The sequence below is a fragment of the Saccopteryx bilineata genome, chromosome 5, assembly GCF_036850765.1.
Source record: "Saccopteryx bilineata isolate mSacBil1 chromosome 5, mSacBil1_pri_phased_curated, whole genome shotgun sequence".
In the NCBI taxonomy this organism is placed as follows: domain Eukaryota; kingdom Metazoa; phylum Chordata; class Mammalia; order Chiroptera; family Emballonuridae; genus Saccopteryx; species Saccopteryx bilineata.
The window spans coordinates 209,413,659-209,438,189 of record NC_089494.1 but is presented as its reverse complement, the minus strand read 5'-3'; the positions used below and the strand labels follow the sequence as shown (position 1 = coordinate 209,438,189).

Below are 24,531 nucleotides of genomic sequence, written 5' to 3'. Positions count from 1 at the left end.
TATGCTTAAATGTCAGCTGGTTAATCAGAGAAATGACACCCTAACCCAGTGGTCCCCAACCATTTTTGGACCACGGACCAGTTTAATGTCAGAAAATATTTTCGCAGACCGGCCTTTTAGGGTGGGGCAGATAAATGTATCACGTGACTGAGACAAGCGTCAAGAGTGAGTCTTAGACAAATGTAACAGAGGGAATCTGCTCATTTTAAAAAAAAATAAAACATTGTTCAGACTTAAATATAAATAAAACAGAAATAATGTAAGTTATCTATTCTTTCTCTGTGGACCGGTACCAAATGGCCCAGGGACTGGTACTGGTCCACGGCCCGGGGGTTGGGGACCACTGCCCTAACCCACCTACATAAAATGGCAACTCTGGTATCCATAACTGTCCTTTCCCTCTTTTTTTCATACATAATATATTAAATATTGGTCTTAAAAATTTTTGCTGTGTCTTCTTCAATATGGTTTCCACGAGATTGGACAATTTCTTTTGTGTGCCATTATTTATGTTCCTGGTGCATAGAAGAGTGCCTTCTACATAGAAGGCCCTTAATATAGATTTGTTAAATTAATAAACAATGGTTATGTAGTGAGGAGTTTCACTAGGAAATTGATGATTATATTTGGAAAACCACTGGCTGCAGTATGGAAAATGGGTTGGCTGAGATAAGACTTTAGCCAGGGAGAACTCATGGGAGCTATATGCTTCTGTGGCTGAATATTTGACTTCTTGTTGATATTTAACTTTTTTCAACAATATGCATGTAGAAAAATCTCACTTTATGCACAAAAGACTGTGTAAGCTAGATGTGTGTATTTATTGGTTCTTCCAGCATATGAACTGATGTGGGCATCCTCTCATTGGACTTCTCCTGATTCCAGGTTGCTTCATAATTTGGGGGGAGTCTTAGTGACATTTACATGTAAACACCAGCTAATTCAGGCTCTGTCATGTCAGCCTATATTTAAGCAAGCTAACTTAGCATCTCTGTGCTATAAAGCAAAGTAAGCACTGTCTCTCTTTCAGACCCCAACATATGGTGTGCAGTCAAGTTTAATCTGTATATTGTCTCTTTGGAGCCTGGAATCAGTTTATGCTATTGTCATCTCTGACATTCTCAAGGTCACACAACTTTGTGGTGTCTAGTCCATAATTATTCTGGATTATTTTTAGTGATTGCCTGTTTCATAGTATCCTAAGAGCAAATTACTCTGTTGAACCGAGAACTAACTAATAAGACATGTCAGCACAGCACTGCTATTCACATGTTATAAAATGCAGCACGGAGTTCAGGTGGTTGTTTGTTCTTTAAAATTTAAATATATGTTCTTTACTGTAAGAGTGTTTCTGATATTTTGGCATATAGATCTGCTTCTGTAATAGAGTATTTACCCTAACTGAATATTACTGATACAATTTAATATATGAAAATTATTTTTAGCATCTCTTGAAATGAACCATGCTCAAATTAGTTGCTATATGTGCAACCTTTATTATTTGCTAATATTGGAGGTCCTTGTTCTCTTAGTATTAAAAAGTTGCTTAAACTTATTAGTAAAAAATGAGCACCAGAAATTCATATTAACTAGTGAGAAAAGTTTATTATTTAATCTTTGAAACTAAAACTTAAACTCAAAAGTAAGTGTATTTTATCTTAATTTAATTTAATCTATCATTGTAATTATGTACTATTAGAATGTACAAAAACCAAACTGTAAAAACTCAATAAAAACTGAATAAACTTAATAACCCTCCATATTAAAACATTAAACTTGTAGTTTTAAAGCTTCTGACAAAGAAAGCTCCACGATCAGATGTCTTCACAGGTGAATTCTACCAAACATTTAAAGAATAAATAATACCAATTCTATAGAAACTCCTCTGGATATTTGAAGAGGCTGGAATACTTCCTGACTCATTCTGTGAGGGTATCCTCATTCTACTATATACAAAAACCATACTAAGACATTACAACAAAAGAAAAGTACTGACAAATACTTATCATGCACATAGATGCAAAAATTAAAAAAAATTTTTAGATGAAATCCACGATATCTAGAAAGGGTATTCCTGCCAAGTGGGGTTTATCCCAGGAATGTAAGGTTGATTTAAGATTTGAAAATCGGTGTGATTCATCATATTAACAGACTAAAACCAAAATCCATAGGATCATATATGAACATCTCAAATAAATGCAGAAAAAGCATTAGACAATATTCTGATATAAGATCTTATCAAACTAGGAATACAACTAAATGTATAACCTGAAACCAAAAAACTTCTAGAAGGAAACATTGGAGAAAATCTTTGTGACTTTGAGTTAGTCAGAGATTGCTTATACTCAACACCTAAGCAAGCTCAGTAAAAAAGAAAATGAATTGAAGTAAATCAGAATTCAGAACTGATATTCCAAAGACACAGTTAAGGGAATGAAAAGGCAAAGCACAGACTGGGAGAAGATATTTCAAATCACATATCTGATAAAGGATTTGAATCTACAATATAAGAAGAACTCTCAAAACTTCAATAAAAAGGAAACAACCTATTAAACAACAGGCAAAATTAAATTGCATAGTTCAACAAAGAAAACAGGCAAATGGTAGATAAGCACATGAAAATATGCTTAACATCATTATTCACTAAAGAAATATAAATTAAAAGCACAGTGAGAGATACCATATAGGTACTAGTATGGCTAAAATGTAGAAGACTGACCATGCCAAGTGATGGGAAGTATGTGGTGCAATTGTAACTCTAATATACTGTTTGTGGAAATGTAAAATTCTACATCTACTTTGGAAAACAGGTTGACAGTTTCTTATAAATTTAAACATATACATGCCATATGTTTCAGTCCTTCTACTCAAACTATTTGAGAGAAATGAAAGCATATGTGTATACAATGACTTGTGCATGGATGTTTGTAATAACTTTCTTTGTCATGGCTACCAACTGGAAACAACCCAAATATCCATCAACAATTGAATGAATAAACACATTTTTGTATATAGATACAATGGAAAACTACTCAGCAATTAAAAGAAATAAACTATTGATACATGCAACTACATTAATGAATCTTATATGCTGAGTGAAAGTAGCTAGATAAAAAGGAGTGTGAAATGCATAATTTCATTTTTATAAAATTCATGATGATAAATAATATATAGTGACAGAAAGCAGATCAGTTGTTACCTGGTGATGGAGGGGAGGGGATGCAGGCAAAGACATGTGAATGGTCAGATTGCAGAGAGGTACCAGGAAGCTTTTGGAGATAATGGATATGTTCATTTTCTTAATTGTGGCTATTATTTCCCAGTTACATACATATATTAAGATGTCAAATTATATATTTTAAATATATGCAGTTTATTGTATGTAAATTATACTTCAATAAAGCTATTATAAATTTAGGACATTAGAACAAGAGTGATACATTGAATTTTTTATAACTTCCATGTCTTAAAAGCTATTAAATTTTTAATAAGAAGTGAACAAAATTAGAATCAAAAGTACAGTTCACTTATAAAGCCTAGTTTTAATTGTATTGTCTAAGCAGTGTATTTGCTCAGTTACTTATTTACCCAGCATTATGATTATTATTAAAATTTACTTTTGTGTTGAACTGAAGAAGAGATTTTCAAACACAGTCATTCACAAGAATACCTGTGAAAACAGATAGGCATGCAGATTCCCAGGCTTTTCCTCCTAGACATTGTGAGTCATGTGTGTGGTCTTGGATCTAGGAATCTTCAAGTTCAGCAAGTTTCTCAGGCAATTTTAATGTTACTATCCATAGACCACATAATGGAATCACTTTTTAGCAGAACACTCTTTACATCCAAATTGTAATAAATTTGGATGATCACTATGGACCACTGGGGCCTGACTGAAAAGGAGTATTCTTTTTTTTTATTTTATTTTTTATATTTTTCTGAAGTTGGAAATGGGGAGGCAGTCAAACAGACTCCTGCATGTGCCCAACCGGGATCCACCCAGCATGCCCACCAGGGGGCGATGCTCTGCCCATCTGAGGTGTTGCTCTGTTGCAACCAGAGCCATTCTAGTGCCTGAGGCAAAGGCCACAGAGCCATCCTCAGCGCCCCGGCCAACTTTGCTCCAATGGAGCCTTGGCTGCAGGAGGGGAAGAGAGAGACAGAGAGGAAGGAGAGGGGGAAGGGTGGAGAAGCAGATGGGCACTTCTCCTGTGTGCCCTGGCCGGGAATCAAACCCAGGACTCATGCACGCCAGGCCAACGCTCTACCACTGAGCCAACCGGCCAGGGCCAAGGAGTATTCTTGATCTGGTTCACTGGGGCCTGACTGAAAAGGAGTATTCTTAACCTGGTTTTACTTGTATGTACACCAGCCTATTAGAGAATACAACTGACTTATTTTGAAGAGGCAGCAAGTTTGCACTTTGTGTGTTGGCTGAAAGTCATGGTGCCCACAGTTGTTAGAAAATAAAAAATGTACAGGTCCTAGAAAGAATTAAGGTGCTATAAGGTTTTTCTTTCCTCTTTCTTTTCCTCTTTTGCTTCTTGCTCCTCTTTTCTCACTTCTTCATAATGTCCATTGATCTGCACTTGGCATTTTATATAATAATCATGGCAGCAGGAAGAAGGAACCATCTTATACTTTACCAGGTATCTTTAAAAAATAAATACACAGTATAAATAACATAAATCACCACTCTTAAGTTTGACATCATGGTAAGCTGGCAAGCCTTCCCATAATGCATTTCTTAATGCCATTCTAGAGATAGATTTATGTCACCCTATGATTTTATTTCCTATGTACATCGTGCATTATATTATATGCCCCATTAATATTAAGCAGGTACATATTAATTAAATGGTACAGGACATATTAATTGGTCATCGTACATACACCATTCGATTTAATAAATCCTTGTCAACAGGACTATCCTCATCCAAAGGGTGTCTCTTGATCTACCAACCTCCGTGAAACCAACAACCCGACGGACACCACATGGTAGCACTCTTCTTGCTCCGGGCCCATTAATCGTGGGGGTTTCTAAACTGGGTCGTAAACGGCATCTGGTTCTTACCTCAGGGCCATGGGACTGTAAAATCGCCCACACAGTGCTCTTAAATAAGACATCTCGATGGATTAGTCGCTAGTAAGTCCGTGATCCCGGCATAGCTTGCACTGTCATGCCTGGGGTGGGTTTTTATTTTTTGGGGGATGCTTAGATTCAGCCTTGGCCGTGGAGGCCTTGATGCAGTCAAGTAAAGTCAAGCTGGACTTATAGTCAGATTTCCTCGGACAATGAATACCACTGAGATAGAGAATAATTCATGGTTTAGGATACGAATTCAAGTAAAGTGCATAAAGTCATGTCAAACAGGGATATTTACCCTAAGGGGCTATTAGGTCAATGGTTTCAGGACATAATATTTTAAGCTAATACGAATGTACGCCTACGCAGGTGTGTGCCTACGCAGGTGTGTGCCTACGCAGGTGTACGCCTACGCAGGTGTACGCCTACGCAGGTGTGTGCCTACGCAGGTGTGTGCCTACGCAGGTGTACGCCTACGCAGGTGTACGCCTACGCAGGTGTGTGCCTACGCGAGTGTACGCGCGTAAGCACGTGCACGTGTAGGCGTACGCGCGCGCGTTGGTTTGCTTAGACAAACCCCCCCTACCCCCCGTTAAGCCCCACCATATATAACTATTTTATCTTGCCAAACCCCAAAAACAAGATCAAGCTACACTGGCTTATTATGGACTTAACCGGTTTACTAAATTAACTTCACCCATTACCCAATAGCATCGCGGTACTTTAAGGAATTTATTTTCCTTAAACAGCTATCTCCCTATCTCCGTCTTTTTTCTTTTTTTTTTCTACTCACTCAGTTAATGTAGCTTAAAAAAAAAAAGCAAGGCACTGAAAATGCCTAGATGGGCTATATAGCCCCATAAACACACAGGTTTGGTCCTGGCCTTTCTATTAATTATTAGCAGACTTACACATGCAAGTATCAGCCTTCCAGTGAGGATGCCCTCTAGGTCAATATCATGAAATAAAGGAGCAAGTATCAGGCACGCCTACCGCAGCCCATAACACTTTGCTCAGCCACACCCCCACGGGAAACAGCAGTGATAAAAATTAAGCCATGAACGAAAGTTCGACTAAGTTATGTTAATATAGGGTTGGTAAATTTCGTGCCAGCCACCGCGGTCATACGATTAACCCAAATTAATAGCTATCGGCGTAAGGCGTGTTTAAGGTAATAACCCAAAATAAAGTTAAACTTTGACTAAGCTGTAAAAAGCCTGAGTCCTTGTAAAATAAACTACGAAAGTGACTTTAATAGCCTGAACACACGGCAGCTAAGATCCAAACTGGGATTAGATACCCCACTATGCTTAGCCTCAAACCTAAGAAGTTAAACTAACAAAACTGCTCGCCAGAGTACTACTAGCCACAGCTTAAAACTCAAAGGACTTGGCGGTGCTTTATATCCATCTAGAGGAGCCTGTTCTGTAATCGATACACCCCGATAAACCTCACCAACCCTTGCCAAATCAGTCTATATACCGCCATCTTCAGCAAACCCTAAAAAGGACTATAAGTAAGCACAATTATCACACATAAAAACGTTAGGTCAAGGTGTAACTTATGGGTTGGGAAGAAATGGGCTACATTCCCTATTAAAAGGTTATGATCAATGCAAACGAATGCTATAGTGAAACTTATAGCTGAAGGTGGATTTAGTAGTAAATTAAGAACAGAGCGCTTAATTGAATATAGGCCATGAAGCACGCACACACCGCCCGTCACCCTCCTCAAACATAAACTAATCTAAATAACTCTATTTAAAAGATTTAACTTGTAAGAGGAGATAAGTCGTAACAAGGTAAGTGTACTGGAAAGTGCACTTGGATAATTCAAAGTATAGCTTAACCACAAAGCACCCGGCCTACACCCGGAAGATACTACAACAACTGAGTTACTTTGAACTAATTCTAGCTCGAGCCTACAATAGTCAACTAGCACCCGTAATTAAAATAAAACATTTACACGAATAAAAGTATAGGAGATAGAAATTATATTCGACGCTATAGAAAAAGTACCGCAAGGGAACCACAATTTAAAAGTAAAAAAAAAGCAAAGCTTACCCCTTCTACCTTTTGCATAATGATTTAACTAGAAAAAATTTAGCAAAGAGAACTGAAGCTAAATACCCCGAAACCAGACGAGCTATCTAAGGACAGCCCAACATGGGGCAAACTCATCTATGTGGCAAAATAGTGAGAAGATCTTTAGATAGAGGTGACAAACCAACCGAGCCTGGTGATAGCTGGTTGTCCAGTTAACGAATTTTAGTTCAAGTATAAATCTACTAAAAATACTCATAAATCTAACGTAGATTTATATTATAGCCCAAGGGGGTACAGCCCATTGGACTCAGGGTACAACCTCTATTAGAGAGTAATTATTCAATAGACCATAGTTGGCCTAAAAGCAGCCACCCATTAAGAAAGCGTTCAAGCTCAACAACTTTTTCATCTTAATTACAAGCATATTTAAAAACTCCTAATATTAAACTGGACTATTCTATTATTAAATAGAAGCAATACTGTTAATATGAGTAACAAGAATAACTTCTCCCAGCACAAGTGTATATCAGAACGAATACTTCACTGATAGTTAACAAATCACTAAGCTTACGCTAAAAATAAATTCCTTATATCAAAATTTGTTAACCCAACACAGGACTGCAATCAAGGGAAAGATTTAAAGGAGTAAAAGGAACTCGGCAAGCACGAACCCCGCCTGTTTACCAAAAACATCGCCTCTAGCCTTATTAGTATTAGAGGTCCTGCCTGCCCAGTGACATAAGTTTAACGGCCGCGGTATCCTGACCGTGCAAAGGTAGCATAATCATTTGTTCTCTAAATAGGGACTTGTATGAATGGCCACACGAGGGTTCAACTGTCTCTTACTCTCAATCAGTGAAATTGACCTCCCCGTGAAGAGGCGGGGATAGTATAATAAGACGAGAAGACCCTATGGAGCTTTAATTAACTAGCCTAAAGAGAATTAATACTAATCAATATGATCTAATATAACTCTATTTAGACTAGTAATTTGGGTTGGGGTGACCTCGGAATAAAATACAACTTCCGAGTGATTAATATTTAGACCTACAAGTCAAAATAGTACCATCATTTATTGATCCAAAAAATTTGATCAACGGACCAAGTTACCCTAGGGATAACAGCGCAATCCTATTCAAGAGTCCATATCGACAATAGGGTTTATGACCTCGATGTTGGATCAGGACATCCTAGTGGTGCAGCCGCTACTAAGGGTTCGTTTGTTCAACGATTAACAGTCCTACGTGATCTGAGTTCAGACCGGAGTAATCCAGGTCGGTTTCTATCTATTTTAGGCCTCCCCCAGTACGAAAGGACAAGAGAGGCAGGGCCCACTTCACTCACGCGCCCTCAAGCCAACAGATACTACAATATTAATCTGATAGCGCATATAACTAATTTACCCTAGACCAGGGTTTGTTAGGGTGGCAGAGTCCGGTAAATGCATAAAACTTAAACCTTTATAACCAGAGGTTCAATTCCTCTTCCTAACAAAATGTTCTTAATTAACTTATTATTAATAATTGTACCCGTTCTACTAGCCGTAGCATTTCTAACTCTATTAGAGCGTAAAGTATTAGGATATATACAACTACGAAAAGGCCCAAATGTCGTTGGACCCTACGGCCTGCTTCAACCAATCGCAGACGCAGTAAAATTATTTACCAAAGAACCCCTTCGACCCCTCACATCATCAATCTCAATATTCATTATCGCCCCTATTCTAGCCCTAACACTAGCCCTAACCATATGAATTCCTCTCCCAATACCATATCCCCTTATTAATATAAACTTAGGCATTCTATTTATACTAGCTATATCTAGCCTGGCTGTGTACGCTATTCTATGATCAGGCTGAGCCTCAAACTCAAAATATGCTCTAATTGGAGCCCTACGAGCAGTAGCACAAACTATTTCCTATGAAGTAACTCTAGCTATTATTCTCCTATCCGTATTATTGATAAGCGGTTCTTTCACACTGTCTACTCTTATCACTACCCAAGAACACCTATGATTAATTATTCCCGCATGACCCCTAGCCATAATATGATTTATCTCCACTCTAGCCGAAACTAATCGAGCACCCTTTAGATTTACAGTCTAATGCTTACTCAGCCATCTTACCTATGTTCGTAACCCGTTGACTCTACTCAACAAACCATAAAGATATTGGTACCCTTTATCTTCTATTTGGCGCTTGAGCCGGAATAGTAGGTACAGCCCTAAGCCTCTTAATCCGTGCAGAGCTTGGCCAACCAGGAGCCCTATTAGGCGACGATCAGATCTACAATGTAGTAGTTACCGCTCATGCATTTGTAATAATTTTCTTTATAGTTATACCTATTATAATTGGTGGCTTTGGAAACTGACTAGTGCCACTAATAATTGGTGCTCCAGATGTAGCCTTTCCTCGTATAAATAATATAAGCTTTTGGCTTTTACCCCCTTCTTTCCTACTCCTACTGGCATCCTCTATAGTTGAAGCCGGGGCAGGAACCGGATGAACAGTATATCCGCCACTAGCAGGTAATCTAGCCCACGCAGGCGCCTCAGTTGACCTTGCCATCTTCTCACTACATCTGGCAGGTGTTTCTTCTATCCTAGGGGCAATTAACTTTATTACCACTATCATTAATATAAAACCCCCTGCTCTATCCCAATATCAAACACCTCTTTTTGTCTGATCCGTCTTAATCACCGCAGTCTTACTCCTTCTATCACTACCTGTTCTAGCAGCCGGAATTACTATACTTTTAACAGACCGAAACCTAAACACAACCTTCTTTGATCCCACTGGAGGAGGTGATCCCATTCTATATCAACACCTATTTTGATTTTTTGGTCACCCCGAAGTGTATATTCTTATCTTGCCAGGGTTTGGAATTATCTCCCATATTGTTACATACTATTCAGGGAAAAAAGAACCATTTGGTTATATGGGAATAGTCTGAGCTATAATATCCATTGGATTCCTAGGGTTCATTGTGTGAGCCCACCATATGTTTACTGTTGGTATAGATGTTGATACACGTGCCTACTTCACATCTGCTACTATAATTATTGCTATCCCTACCAGCGTAAAAGTCTTTAGTTGATTAGCAACTCTTCATGGGGGTAATATTAAGTGATCCCCAGCTATGTTATGAGCCCTTGGATTTATCTTCCTATTTACTGTAGGTGATCTAACCGGTATTGTACTAGCTAATTCATCCCTAGACATTGTACTCCATGACACTTACTATGTAGTAGCCCATTTTCACTACGTTTTATCTATAGGAGCAGTATTCGCTATTATGGGTGGATTTGTTCACTGATTTCCCCTCTTCTCCGGCTACACCTTACACCCTGCCTGAACTAAGGCCCACTTCTTAGTAATATTTGTAGGTGTTAATATAACCTTCTTCCCTCAGCACTTCTTAGGTCTATCTGGAATACCACGACGATATTCCGATTACCCTGATGCATATACCACCTGAAACACCGTATCATCAATAGGCTCTTTTATCTCATTAACAGCTGTGATACTAATAGTTTTCATCGTATGAGAAGCATTCGCTTCCAAACGAGAAGTCTCATTAGTAGAACTAACAACCACAAATCTCGAGTGACTTCACGGCTGCCCGCCTCCTTATCACACATTTGAAGAGCCCACTTATATTAATATTAAATAAGTAGTAAGAAAGGAAGGATTCGAACCCCCTTAAATTGGTTTCAAGCCAACACCATAACCACTATGTCTTTCTCTACGGTTGAGGTATTAGTAAAATTTACATAACTTTGTCAGGGTTAAGTTATAGGTGAAACCCCTATATACCTCTATGGCATACCCATTCCAAACAGGCTTCCAAGACGCAACTTCTCCTATCATAGAAGAACTATTACACTTTCATGACCATACCTTAATAATTGTATTCCTTATTAGCTCTTTGGTTCTCTACATTATCTCAATTATATTAACCACTAAATTAACCCACACAAGCACTATAGACGCCCAAGAAGTAGAAACTATTTGAACTATTCTACCAGCTATTATCCTTATTATAATTGCATTACCATCCCTTCGAATTCTTTACATAATGGATGAAATTAATAATCCTTCTATTACTGTTAAAACAATAGGCCATCAGTGATACTGAAGTTATGAATATACAGACTATGAAGACTTAAATTTTGACTCTTATATAATTCCCACATCTGACCTAGCACCCGGCCAAATTCGTCTGCTAGAAGTAGATAATCGAGTGGTTTTACCTATGGAACTTACTGTCCGTATATTAATTTCATCAGAAGACGTCCTACATTCTTGAGCCGTCCCATCTCTAGGTCTAAAAACAGACGCTATTCCAGGACGTCTAAATCAAACAACCCTACTATCTACACGACCTGGCTTATATTACGGACAATGTTCCGAAATCTGCGGATCCAACCATAGCTTTATACCTATCGTACTTGAAATGGTCCCATTAAAACATTTTGAAAAATGATCAGCATCCGTACTGTAATATCATCAAGAAGCTACTGCAGCATTAACCTTTTAAGTTAAAGATTGAAAGCCTCACCCTTTCCTTGATGACATGCCTCAATTAGACACTTCTACATGATTTATCACAATTTTATCAATAATTATCACACTATTTATTATTATACAATTAAAAATCTCTAAACACTCATACTACTCAAATCCTGAGTCCTCTCTGGTTAAATCACCAAAACACACAACTCCTTGAGAAACAAAATGAACGAAAATTTATTCGCCTCTTTCATTACCCCTACAATAATGGGACTGCCTGTTGTTGTCTTAATTATTATATTCCCCACTGTCCTATTTCCTTCCTCAAGCCGCCTGGTTGCAAATCGATTAATTGTGATCCAACGATGACTCCTTCACTTGACATCAAAACAAATAATAACAATTCATAGTCAGAAGGGACAAACTTGAACCCTTATATTAATATCACTAATTATATTTATTGGATCTACAAATCTTCTTGGCCTTCTACCTCACTCTTTCACACCCACTACCCAATTATCAATAAACCTCGGAATAGCTATCCCACTATGAGCGGGTACAGTCATCCTTGGTTTCCGATATAAGACTAAAGCTTCCCTCGCACATTTCCTCCCACAAGGAACTCCTATTCCCCTTATCCCTATGTTAGTTATCATTGAAACAATTAGTCTATTTATCCAACCCATAGCCCTAGCAGTCCGACTAACAGCAAACATCACCGCAGGACACCTCTTAATTCACCTTATTGGAGGTGCAACCCTAGCACTCATAAGCATTAGTACTGCAACTGCATTAATTACATTTATTATTCTTATTCTACTGACTATTTTAGAATTTGCTGTAGCCCTTATCCAGGCCTACGTTTTCACACTTCTAGTAAGTCTATACCTACATGACAATGCTTAATGACCCACCAAACTCATGCATACCATATAGTAAATCCCAGCCCATGGCCTCTCACAGGAGCCCTTTCTGCACTATTATTAACCTCAGGACTAATTATATGATTCCATTTTAATTCAGTATCCCTCTTACTGTTAGGCTTAACAACCAACCTCCTAACAATATATCAATGATGACGCGACGTTGTCCGAGAAGGTACATTCCAAGGTCATCACACACCCGTCGTTCAGAAAGGACTTCGCTATGGAATAATCCTGTTTATTGTCTCAGAAGTATTTTTCTTCGCAGGTTTCTTTTGAGCCTTTTATCACTCAAGCTTAGCCCCCACCCCAGAACTAGGCGGCTATTGACCTCCCGCAGGCATCACTCCCCTAAATCCTCTAGATGTCCCCCTACTAAATACATCTGTTTTACTAGCTTCTGGTGTATCAATCACCTGAGCCCACCATAGTTTAATAGAAGGTAATCGCAAGCATATAATCCAAAGCTTATTCATTACGATCTGCCTAGGTCTATATTTTACAGTACTACAAGCCTCCGAATATTATGAAACTTCTTTTACCATTGCTGACGGTGTTTATGGTTCTACATTCTTTATAGCCACCGGATTCCATGGACTACATGTAATTATTGGCTCTACGTTCTTAATCGTATGCCTACTACGACAGCTAAAATTCCACTTCACATCAACACACCATTTCGGATTTGAAGCCGCAGCTTGATACTGACACTTTGTTGATGTAGTTTGACTATTCCTATACGTTTCTATTTACTGATGAGGTTCATACTCTTTTAGTATTAATTAGTACAACTGACTTCCAATCAGTTAGATTCGGTAATAAGTCCGAAAAAGAGTAATAAACGTATTAATTTCTATTTCCATTAATACCCTTCTGGCTACCCTCCTAGTAATTATTGCATTCTGACTTCCTCAAACTAATGTTTATGCAGAAAAATCTAGCCCCTAGTATAGCATTTCTTACCTTCTTAAGTACTTATATGAACAGCCAGGAAGTAATGTGCTGTGTAAAATTTTTTTCATTGGAAATGCTGCCATGATGTAGGGAACAACTAAGCCATCTGCTTATTGACCTGCTCCCCACAACAATCAGTGACAAGCATGGCAAGACTGGCAGCTGTTGTCATGGAGTTGTCCGAAGGCCATGGAATAAAATTTCACCTTGAACAAGTCAAAAGATTGTGTAGTATAGAGTTCATGACTTGAGGGTCTTGTACAGGGAACTGTAACTAAGAGTGAACAGGCAGCCTAAGGGTCACAAGACTATGAGGTCACAACATGGCACAAGGCTTTGAGTGAGGATGGATGCCAGTTTTGACCTGACTGTGCCAATATGCCTTCTCTGAAGAAATAACAGAGCTTTTAATAGAGCCAATATTATAGTCTAGAGCTTGAGTATGTGGTTTGATAATAAAAAATATATATGGTAGTTATAAAGAAATGTATGCTATAGATAGATTATACTGTAGATCTAAGAAGCAGAGTTAGAATCTTTCACAAAATTTTAAATATATTTATGAACCTGAAGGGTTGGGTGTCAAATATACTTTAAAAACTCAAATTCTGGGCGCTCACTGGGAGAATCATAGACGTTTTAGTCACTCTTGTATCTTAAACTTATGTGGTTGAATGTTCCTTATTGTCATTTCAGTACTACATTTATTCTTCTGTTTTTCCATAGACATGATGCCATCATTATCTCAGGAAAAGAAATGGCCAAACAAATCCAGAAGGAAATACAGCAGGGCGTGGAGTCGTGGATTTCCCTTGGGAACAGAAGGCCTCACCTCAGTATCATTTTGGTGGGCGATGACCCCGCCAGCCACACATATGTCAGAAAGAAGATCAGAGCCGCCTCTGCTGTAGGTGGGGATGTTTTAGCTGTACTTGTTACTAAGTAATGCTTTCTAGTTTCACTTCAGAGCATAATGATTATGAATGATAATTGTCAAATAAGAATAACACTTATTATGATGATAGATTTTATTTTAGTTACCAAAGTACATATTCATTTATTATCCCGTTTCTTTAAATTTCCTATGGAATCAATTCAGCACGATTTCAGATGGTGAGACGTGAGAGGAAAACTTTACACTTAAAAGGCCCATTTTTATTACATTTACTTTAATCAGATAATAAATCTGATCACTTTGTCAAAGTTGGCCTGATGTGGTGGTGGTGCTATTGGTATTTCCACGGTATTCAAATTCACTAACAGTAGCTTATCACAAGTAAGTGCAATGTGCCACATAGGATACTGGGCCAAGGAATGCAAATGAGTCGTGAGAAAATATTTGTTATTATTTGAGAAATTCCTTCTTATGGTACAGGCGCAGAGAAAACCAATTACATACTGTATGAGACACTGTTAATAAAAACCCCCACATCTTTGTTAGTCAGGTGACTTTCTGTTCTTGTTTTCTTCCAGGTATCTATAGTGAGATCATTCTAAGACCCAAGGATGTTTCTCAGGAAGAACTTCTGGATATAACTGATCAACTGAACATGGACCCAAGAGTCAGTGGCATATTAGTTCAGTTGCCACTGCCAGGTAGTTAATGCTTTTGAATATGTCTGGTTTGGTTAGGAGAAAGAGCATCTTTCAGCATTACATCGTAACACTGCTGGTAATTTATAAAATTTATTCAGAAATGATCAACTATTATATTAGTATGAGAGAGGTGACAATTTCGAATGACTTATACTTACAATGACTAAAAATGGTGAAATAAAAATTTGGACATCGGTATACATGCAGTCCTTACTTTGCATAGTTCTGCAAGACCGGAAAAGTGACTGGAAGCTTAAATTGGGCAAAGTGATCTTAAAAATTAAGGGCAAAAATAACAATTGTCTGTGACCTTTAAAATGTTTCCTCAAGACCCGGGTTCGATTCCCGGCCAGGGCACACAGGAGAAGCACCCATTTGCTTCTCCACCCCTCCGCCACGCTTTCCTCTCTGTCTCTCTCTTCCCCTCCCGCAGCCAAGGCTCCATTGGAGCAAAGATGGCCTGGGTGCTGGGGATGGCTCTGTGGTCTCTGCCTCAGGCGCTAGAGTGGCTCTGGTCGCAACATGGCGACACCCAGGATGGGCAGAGCATCGCCCCCTGGTGGACAGAGCGTTGCCCCTGGTGGGTGTGCCGGGTGGATCCCGGTCGGGCGCATGCGGGAGTCTGTCAGACTGTCTCTCCCTGTTTCCAGCTTCAGAAAAATGAAAAAAAAAAAAATGTTTCCTCAAAACATAAACTTCCTTACTGTGGTTTATACATGTATGGAGAAATGAAAAAAAGTATAGTACAACTATTATTTATTCAGTACAATATAGTTTAAATATTAAAACATTGAAAAATGAAGTATTTTAATTCTTTGCAAAAAATAACTTGTCCATAAGAGTTTGAATGAAACTTATCTTCTTATCATATACATAACTTATAATATGAAGCAAGCACCTTTTCTATGTCTTGATGACTTGAACTGTCATATTTCTTTCTAAGTTTAGATCAGCTTACATTTTGTTCTTTGTACTATTAAAGTTGTGAAATACCTCTGAGTTTCTTTGTAGTGAAAGCTCTATGCTGGTGTCACTTCTTCTGGGACATTGTCATTCTTTTTGTCACGATAACTTTCCTGATTGATGTCGATAACTTCATCTTCTCTGAATTCTTGTGACTGCTTGCATACATTGCTCCAAAGGGCATAGTGTCAACATTCCAGAGTCACCTATTTCTTATACAACCCATTTACGTTCCATTAGAATCCCCGTAAAGTGGCTTTAGCTTGCTTTTTACATCCATAGCTCTTCACTTCACTTCATGCTGGCCTAGGTTTTGCCTGTCTCTGCTTGGCTGTCACCATTTTCAGGTCTATTCACATCCAGTTTCAGTCCAGCATCATAACGTTTCGTCTCTTTGCTGTACTTTCCTCCTTAGAGGCTAATTTTCTGTGTTGATTATCCACTTTTGTGAAATGTCATGTGAATTTATCAGTTGGACACAAGGAGGCAATAAGCTTTGCTATCTGTGTTTGAACTGAATACAAATGTGCAGTGACCAATCATCAATGGGCTTTGAAGGAAGTGACATGTTGGTCACTGCTCATGATGCTACATCTGTATTTACGTAGAGATTTATGGACCAACGAGCCAGCAGCTCTTATATGATACAGTTAACATAACATGATAACTGACATTTGAACTGTATTGGAGGGTTGGTGTTAACTAGTTGTGGCTCTGAAATTTGTGCATTTTTCAACTGAGCAAAGCAAGGATTGCTGGTAGGTATAGGTCACAGTGCTTTTGTGCAGTTTTGCATTTTTTTTGTAAGATTTGACTAGCTGAAAATAAAGATGTATGATGCTTTGCCTGGGATCTTAATATGGTATAATATTTTAATTTCTCCAACAATGTAACAATATCTTAGTAATGTTATAACTTCTGTGCTGATTAAATTACACCAAAAATTCATGTTTAATTCCAATTCCAAAATGGCTATGCTAAAAAATTATAAGTTGGAAAAAATCTTAGGAGTTATCAAATCATCAGAGTTTCCCTCTGAGAAAACTGCTTCTGATGGATAATACCATAGATTCATCATGTTAAAATTAATATAGGAATTCATCACTTACCTTTAGAACTAGAAAGAAATTCAACATGTGCAACACCTACATGTCATATCATAGGACCCTGAGGTCTAGAAATATGAGGGATTTACTAATCTCGTAGTTCTGTCCCAAAAATTTTGGCATTGGGTTTAAACCCAACTGTTTGGCTCATGAAATAAAAGAAAAACAAACTTTTCTTTTGTACTATATTTGCCAAGCAATCACTTTAGAGTTTGCAGTTTATTAAATTTTCCCCATTTGCATTTGCACTACATTGAAATAGTTATATGATATATAAAATTTTATAAATTTTCTAAATATATTAGATTTACTCTGTCTTAAAAATTTAAATTTATATTGGTAGATATGTTACTCCTTTTCAGGCAATATTCCTCATTTGGTGAATTTGTTAGCAGCACCACTAGATGGCACTGGTGATCTGTCTGTACTAAAAATAAATAAATTGAGCCCTGTGTCATTTTAGAGGATGAGAAGCATAAAAACCAAAGGGACCATTGTGGTAACAAATATCTGGATATTCTCAGAAAGGGAAATTTTCAATCTAGCTGAAAACCCAATAATATACAAAATAATAGTGGCTAATATTTATTAACTTAAGCAGTTATTTCTCAGACACTTGACATTTATTAATTAATTGAATTTTCTCATTAATCTTGTGGGGCTGGAGCTTTTATTGTGCACAATGAGAGTTTTATTTTACCAATGAGAGTTTTGAGACACAGAGAGCTTATGTAATGATCCCTAGAGTTGCAGAGCTGCTAAATAATTGCACTGTGATATGAATCCTGTAGACTGATCACTCATAGCATCACTTTAGACCATATGTTAGCAGCATAACAATGGTAGTTAGCTACTCCTTTATATGGGTTCTTTTATTTTACTTTCAAAACAGCCTTAGGGGTAGGAATTATCTTCTCATTTAAAGATGAGGAGACTGAAACACAAAGGTTAAATGAATTGTTCAATATTACTTGCTAGTAAATTAGAGCCAAGACCCAAATTCAGGCAGTCTGATTCCAGAACCTGCCTTTTTGACTTTAGTAAGCTCCATTATACTGCCTCTGATATTATACGCTCATATGTTTCAGACATTCACATTCAAGTGCCTCGTGCATATAACTACCATTTTGACCAGAATTTTTTGGTGATCTTCTTTCTATCTATTCCCCCTGCTTTCTAGCCTTATAACCTATATATTTTTTGGCTTTTCCTTGCTCAATAATTATATTTATATCATTCATAATTTTTTTTGGTAAGGTGCAAAAATGATAACAGTGAGAATAAAGACAGATATTAAATATACTCTTCCTTCTGAAGTGGCTTGTGTCTTATTTTAGTTATCATATAGTGAGTGGTACATTCTTGTTAGCAGAAGATACTATTCAGCTATGGATATATACAGTCTGAGTTTATAATCTGGCCTTATAATTTACTGACTGTTGTTTAACTGATGCATCACTTTTTTCCTCATTGTAAAACGAGGATTGAAATAAACTTTTATCCAACTCTTTTGGGTCATATAGTTTGTTGATTAATAGAAAAAGTTGGTTAAGATTGAAAGTCATAAAACAATGCACATTTACCACAAACATTTTATTATAACATAATACATTTTTATTGATTGAATTTTAGAGAGATAGAGGAAGGGAGAGAGAGAGAGAAGCATTTGTTTGTTTTCCACTTAGTTGTGGATTTATTAGTTGCTTCCCACATGTGCCCTGACTTGGGATTGAACACACAACTTGGGCATTTTAAAATGATGTTCTAACTGACTGAGCTAATCAGCCGGGGCTAACATAAAACATTTAAATGCTCATTTATCCTTCAATGTTTTTATGTGGGTCCAAGACTCTTTGAAACACACTGGCTGGAAATTTTGTATCATCTTCTGGCATTAATAATACCTATGATTCCTTGCCTATAATTTTTAGGTGGAGGTAAAGCTGAGGGAAAATTTGTATAAATTTTAAAAATGTTTCCCAATCTTCATAGTTGTTTTGTCCTTATTTAAATTATCACTAATTATTTTTTAGTTTTCAATAGTCTTTCCAAACATTCAAATTAATTTTCATAAAAATAACAACTGTTATCTTGTCACACTCTATTTTTATTTGGTTATATCAGTTGAATGAAATAACATAATATTACTGTGAGAGAACTGGCAGAAACGGATTGGGATATATACACAATTACTTCTTGATTATTATGCAACACAGCTGCTAGGAGCAGGAGTAGTTTATTAACTACTCTCTGATGTTCTTTCAGCAAGTCCTGGCCATGAGCCTGCATGTTTTACAGAAGAAATGGAACTTGTCTTTTTGGGAGGTGGCTATGTGGAAGTGGGTTGTGGTAGTCTCTCCTGTACATGTCTTATAGGATTGTTACAATGAATCCATGAAACAATGAACCAGTGAACAAATGAAATGATTCTAGTCAATTATACCTACAGTTTTCTATCATTTGGTTAATAATCTGAATTGAAAATTATTTTATGTTTAGAAATATGAGATTATTTTTTACAATTAGTATATATTTTAAGTAAAAGAAATTCCAAGTTAGGATTACAATTCTGATGTTGGAGGACCAGTTTGCATAAGGATGAAAGGGAATGTACAAGTAGTTTCCATGTATTCATTTGGGTAGAAAGCCAAGAAATGAGATAGATTTATAGCTAATAAGCCAAAAAAGAGATAAAATAGAATTATTAAAAACAATTATTCTAAAGGAGGGTAGAAAAAAGGGAATAAAATAACAGTGAAAACACTTAGTAGTTGATAGATTTAATCACATAAAATAGAATGCTGTAAATAACCCAATTAAGTAATAAAGGCTATCAGATTGGAGAAAAAGCAAGACTCAACTATATGCTGCCTATAAGAAACATGTTTCAAGTATAAAGACAGAGAGGTTAAAAGCAAAATTATGGAAAAGATATATCATGCTAATACTAATAAAAAAAGTGAAATTGTTATGTTAATATCAAACAAGGTATATTTTCAGAGTGGTGACTATTACCAGGGATAAATAAGGTCATTCTATAGTAATAAAGGAGTTTTTATTAAAAGAAAATGATAATTTTAATTAATAAATATACCTAAGGAGAAAGCTTCAAGATATATTCAACCAAAACTAATAGAATTGTAAGGAAAATAGACAAAATTAAAATTATAGTAATAGATTTCAGTACTTCTCCCTCGATAATTGAGAGAACAAGTAGACAAAAAAAGAAATCAGTAAGGATATAGACTTGAAGCACAGTCATCCAGTTTGACCTACCATATTTCCCCATGTTAATATGCATCCTTTTTCAAAAAATTTGGGGTCTAAAACCTGAGTGTGACTTATACAGTGGTTGTAGATTTTTTTTTTTACTTGCATTTCCCACTTTTTTGTGTGGATGAGGAGTTGTATGAATTTTATGATGAATAATACTTGAGTTCAATAACTTTATGTAATACTTTTTTTTTTCACATTTCAGGCCCCAAAATTAAGGTGTGTCTTATACATGGAGCATCTTATACATGGGGAAATATAGTAATTGACATTTATAGAACACTCTCCTAGCAAACAACAAAATACTGTATAGATTTTTTTCTAAGCTCATTTAGAACATTGACCAAGGTATACTATTTTCTAGGTCATAAAAAACTTTACATTGTTTAAAAGGACTCTTGGCTCCTAAAACATGTTTTCTTACCACAATGGAATTAAATTAATAATCACTAACAGAAAAGTATCTGAAAAATCCCCAAATATTTAGAAACTGAATAACACATTTTTAAATAACCCATGTGTTAATATACTGTAATCATGGATGAAACGATTAGAAATAAAATATTGTTAAGTTTTCAATTATCCTCAATTGATTTGTAAATTCAAGGCAGTCCTAATAAAAATGCCAGCATACATTTTTTTGTAGAAGTTGTAATATTTATATGAAAATGTAAAGTACCTAGAATAGTCAAAACTAAGAAAAAAAGTAATAGTCAAAATTACTTTGAAAATGAGTGACAAAGTTGGAAGATTAATACTGCCTGATTTTAAGACTGGTTATAAAACTATAGTAATCAAGGGTGTGGGACATTGGAACCAACATTGAAAAACAGATTAATGGAACAAAATGGAAAATTCAGAAATGGAATCACACCTACATTGACAACTGATTTCTTTCTTTTTTTTTTTTTTAAAGGACACACACTTTTTTTTAAACTATTTTTTATTTATTTATTCATTTTAGAGAGGAGAGGGAGAGACAGAGGAGAGACAGAGAGAGAGAAGGGGGGAGGAGCTGGAAGCATCAACTTCCATATGTGCCTTGACCAGGCAAGCCCAGGGTTTCGAACTGGCGACCTCAGCATTTCCAGGTTGACGCTTTATCCACTGCGCCACCACAGGTCAGGCGACTACTGATTTCTGACAAAAACAGAAATAAAGTTAGTACAGAAATGATATGCTTTTCAACATATAGTGCTGAAACAATTGGATTTTATGTGGATATGAATGAAGAACTTGATAAATTAGACTTCATCAAAATATAAAACATGTTCTTCAAAAGATACTGTTAAACAGTGAAAAGATAAGTCATAGACTAAAAGAAAATATTTGCAAAGCAGTTATCTCATAACTTATGTACATACAAAATATACAAAGAGCTCTCAAAAATTAATACAAGAAAATAGAAACAAACTAATTAAACAAAGCCCTGTTCCTAGCAAGATTAATGTAAATCCTCTTGTCCTTACAAGAGAAAGCTGAGCAAATTGAAAATCAATATTTTTCTTGACCCATCAGAGAACTAAGGTTGTAGGGTAAATCACTATTGCAAAATCTGGAGAGAGAGGGTCAAATCCAGAGTCACAATCAAGATCTACTTACCCGAAAGAGAAATAAATCATAAGAGCCACAAACAGGCATAGTAAAATGGTAATTTTGATGAATTTCTGGAAAACAAATGCAAAAAAAAAAACTATAAGAAAAGGAAGACATGGGAATGATAAACACAGGATTCAGGATAAAGTTTACATCATGTTGGAGCAGGAAAGAGGATGGTTTACTGGATGGATTATATGGTTAAATATAGATTATTGTCAAAATCATAACTTCTGTTTGGGGTGGCGGAATTGCATATGCGTACCTTATGAAAAATAACTATTTAATATTTATAATTGGATTGTGTTTAGATCAATATGGAGATTGTGTCACAAGCCATAAATTATTATTCAACCATTTTATGCGTTTGAAACTTATTCAAAGAAAAAAGACCAGATTTTGAACAGAATATTTTATTTCAAATCCATTCAGGAAAGATTTGAGTATTCACATGTAAATAAAGCCATCCCTACAATAACATTCATCCAGTAAAAAAAAATCTGATGTTACATTTTTACCAAAGAATTTATGAGCAAGGGGAACAAAATAAAGTTCATTTCCTGTGTATAAATGTGTTTACCATATGATGGCAACATTGAGAAAGCAGTAATTAAAAGAGAATGTTAAGGCCCTGGCCGGTTGGCTCAGTGGTAAAGCATCGGCCTGGCGTGCAGAAGTCCTGGGTTCGATTCCCGGCCAGGGCACACAGGAGAAGCGCCCATCTGCTCCTCCACCCCTCCCCCTCTCCTTCCTCTCTGTCTCTCTCTTCCCCTCCTGCAGCCAAGGCTCCATTGGAGCAAAGATAGCCCGGGCGCTGGGGATGGCTCCTTGGCCTCTGCCCCAGGCGCTAGAGTTGCTCTGGTCTCAACAGAGCTACGCCCTGGAGGGGCAGAGCATCGCCCCCTGGTGGGCAGAGCGTCGCCCCCTGGTAGGCGTGCTGGGTGGATCCCAGTCGGGCGCATACGGGAGTCTGTCTGACTGTCTCTCCCCGTTTCCGGCTTCAGAAAAATACAGAAAAAAAAAAAAAAAAAAAAAGAGAATGTTAATGGTTTATACTGGAAGCTGAGTAAACCACTGAGGCATAATATATATATTATGGGACTGGCTGGTCTCTGTAGCCACTTAAGTCTTGTTCCACTCATTGCCAGGTGGAACCTATCCCAAGAGTATTTTTAGTCACTCAAATTTCTATGATTACATCTTTTTGAGCAGTTGCTATCACAAACAGGTTATGTCATGTAACGAGATGATTTACTTCTCCAAGTATATTTGAAATTTGGAATTCTTGAACAACAGAGGTTACTTCTTTTCTTTTACTATGATAATTTCATCTATTTTGTGTTTTCAGCTTGGGTCAAGAAGTTCTCAAAATCAAAATGCCCTTTTAGACATCTGGATATTTTTTTGTAGAAAGTCTTTTAAAAATATATTTATATGATTGCTTTGTGACCCTCTTCATTCATTTACTAATTCAACAAATATTTACTTAGAATTCAATCTATCTATATAACTCTGAGCTAGGAACTAGGAGAAAGTGATATTTGGAAAACAATTTGAGACTAGTTGTCCTTGAGAAGTTTGCAAGCAAGATCCCCAAAACACCAGAAAACATCACCTCTCTTCTTTTCCCTTGTGTGTAGAAGCTTATTAGAACAGACTTGCTCACTTATCTTAGTTTATCTTCTATGGAGTATGTGCTACTTTGAGTGCTGTACTGTATATTTGATAGAAGTCACTTTGTATAGTGCCTAGGAAACTGAGTACTCAACAAACCAGGCTGTCTTCAACACTTCTAAAGAATAAGGCAATTTTTGGGTCTCCGTGTACTTTCAGATTATTCAAGAGACTCATGCAGGGCAGAGGTAGTAACCTTTGCTTGATGTGTAGGTTCCAACTCCATTAATTATTTTTTTATAGCCTGTGACGTAAGCCTCCCTGGAACATTGTTGCAGTTTCTGTGGCTTTAGGAAAAGAATCTAAGGAAAAGTGGAGAGCCAGGTCCACCCCTTTCTGGCCTAGACACTACCTCCCACTTTGCATCCAAGTTCTACTGTATTCCCGAATTTGGGTCTGGAGAAGCACAATGAGATTACAATCACTTCCCATGCCCTTTTTTTTTTCTTTTTCTTTCTTTCTTTCTTTTCTTTTTTTTTTTTTTTTTTTTTTTTTGGTATTTTTCTGAAGCTGGAAATGAGGAGGCAGTCAGACAGACTCCCGCATGCACCCGACCGGGATCCACCCAGCACGCCCACCAGGGGGCGATGCTCTGCCCATCTGGGGCGTCGCTCTGTTGCGACCAGAGCCACTCTAGCGCCTGAGGCAGAGGCCATGAAGCCATCCTCAGTGCCCGGGCCATCTTTGCTCCAATGGAGCCTTGGCTGTGGGAGGGGAAGAGAGAGACAAAGAGGAAGGAGAGGGCGAGGGGTGGAGAAGCAGATGGGCGCTTCTCCTGAGTGCCCTGGCCAGGAATCGAACCTGG

The 24,531-nt window shown here is 37.1% G+C and overlaps 1 protein-coding gene and 1 long non-coding RNA gene across 3 annotated transcripts in view; one reads left to right on the top strand and one right to left on the bottom strand.

Annotated features, from left to right (window-relative positions):
• MTHFD2L (methylenetetrahydrofolate dehydrogenase (NADP+ dependent) 2 like) overlaps positions 1–24,531 on the top strand; it is a 114,773-nt gene that overhangs the window by 7,346 nt on the left and 82,896 nt on the right. For both annotated transcript variants that reach the window (XM_066281203.1, XM_066281202.1), the window contains exons 2-3: positions 14,245–14,429; positions 14,992–15,114. In XM_066281203.1, coding sequence (XP_066137300.1) covers positions 14,245–14,429; positions 14,992–15,114 — 308 coding nt within the window. The remainder of the gene's footprint in view (positions 1–14,244; positions 14,430–14,991; positions 15,115–24,531) is intronic.
• Positions 4,808–9,221, bottom strand: LOC136306950 (uncharacterized). The gene is made up of 2 exons (XR_010725719.1): positions 5,606–9,221; positions 4,808–5,559 (listed from the first exon to the last, which is right to left on the bottom strand). It is a non-coding gene; the product is annotated as an uncharacterized lncRNA (long non-coding RNA).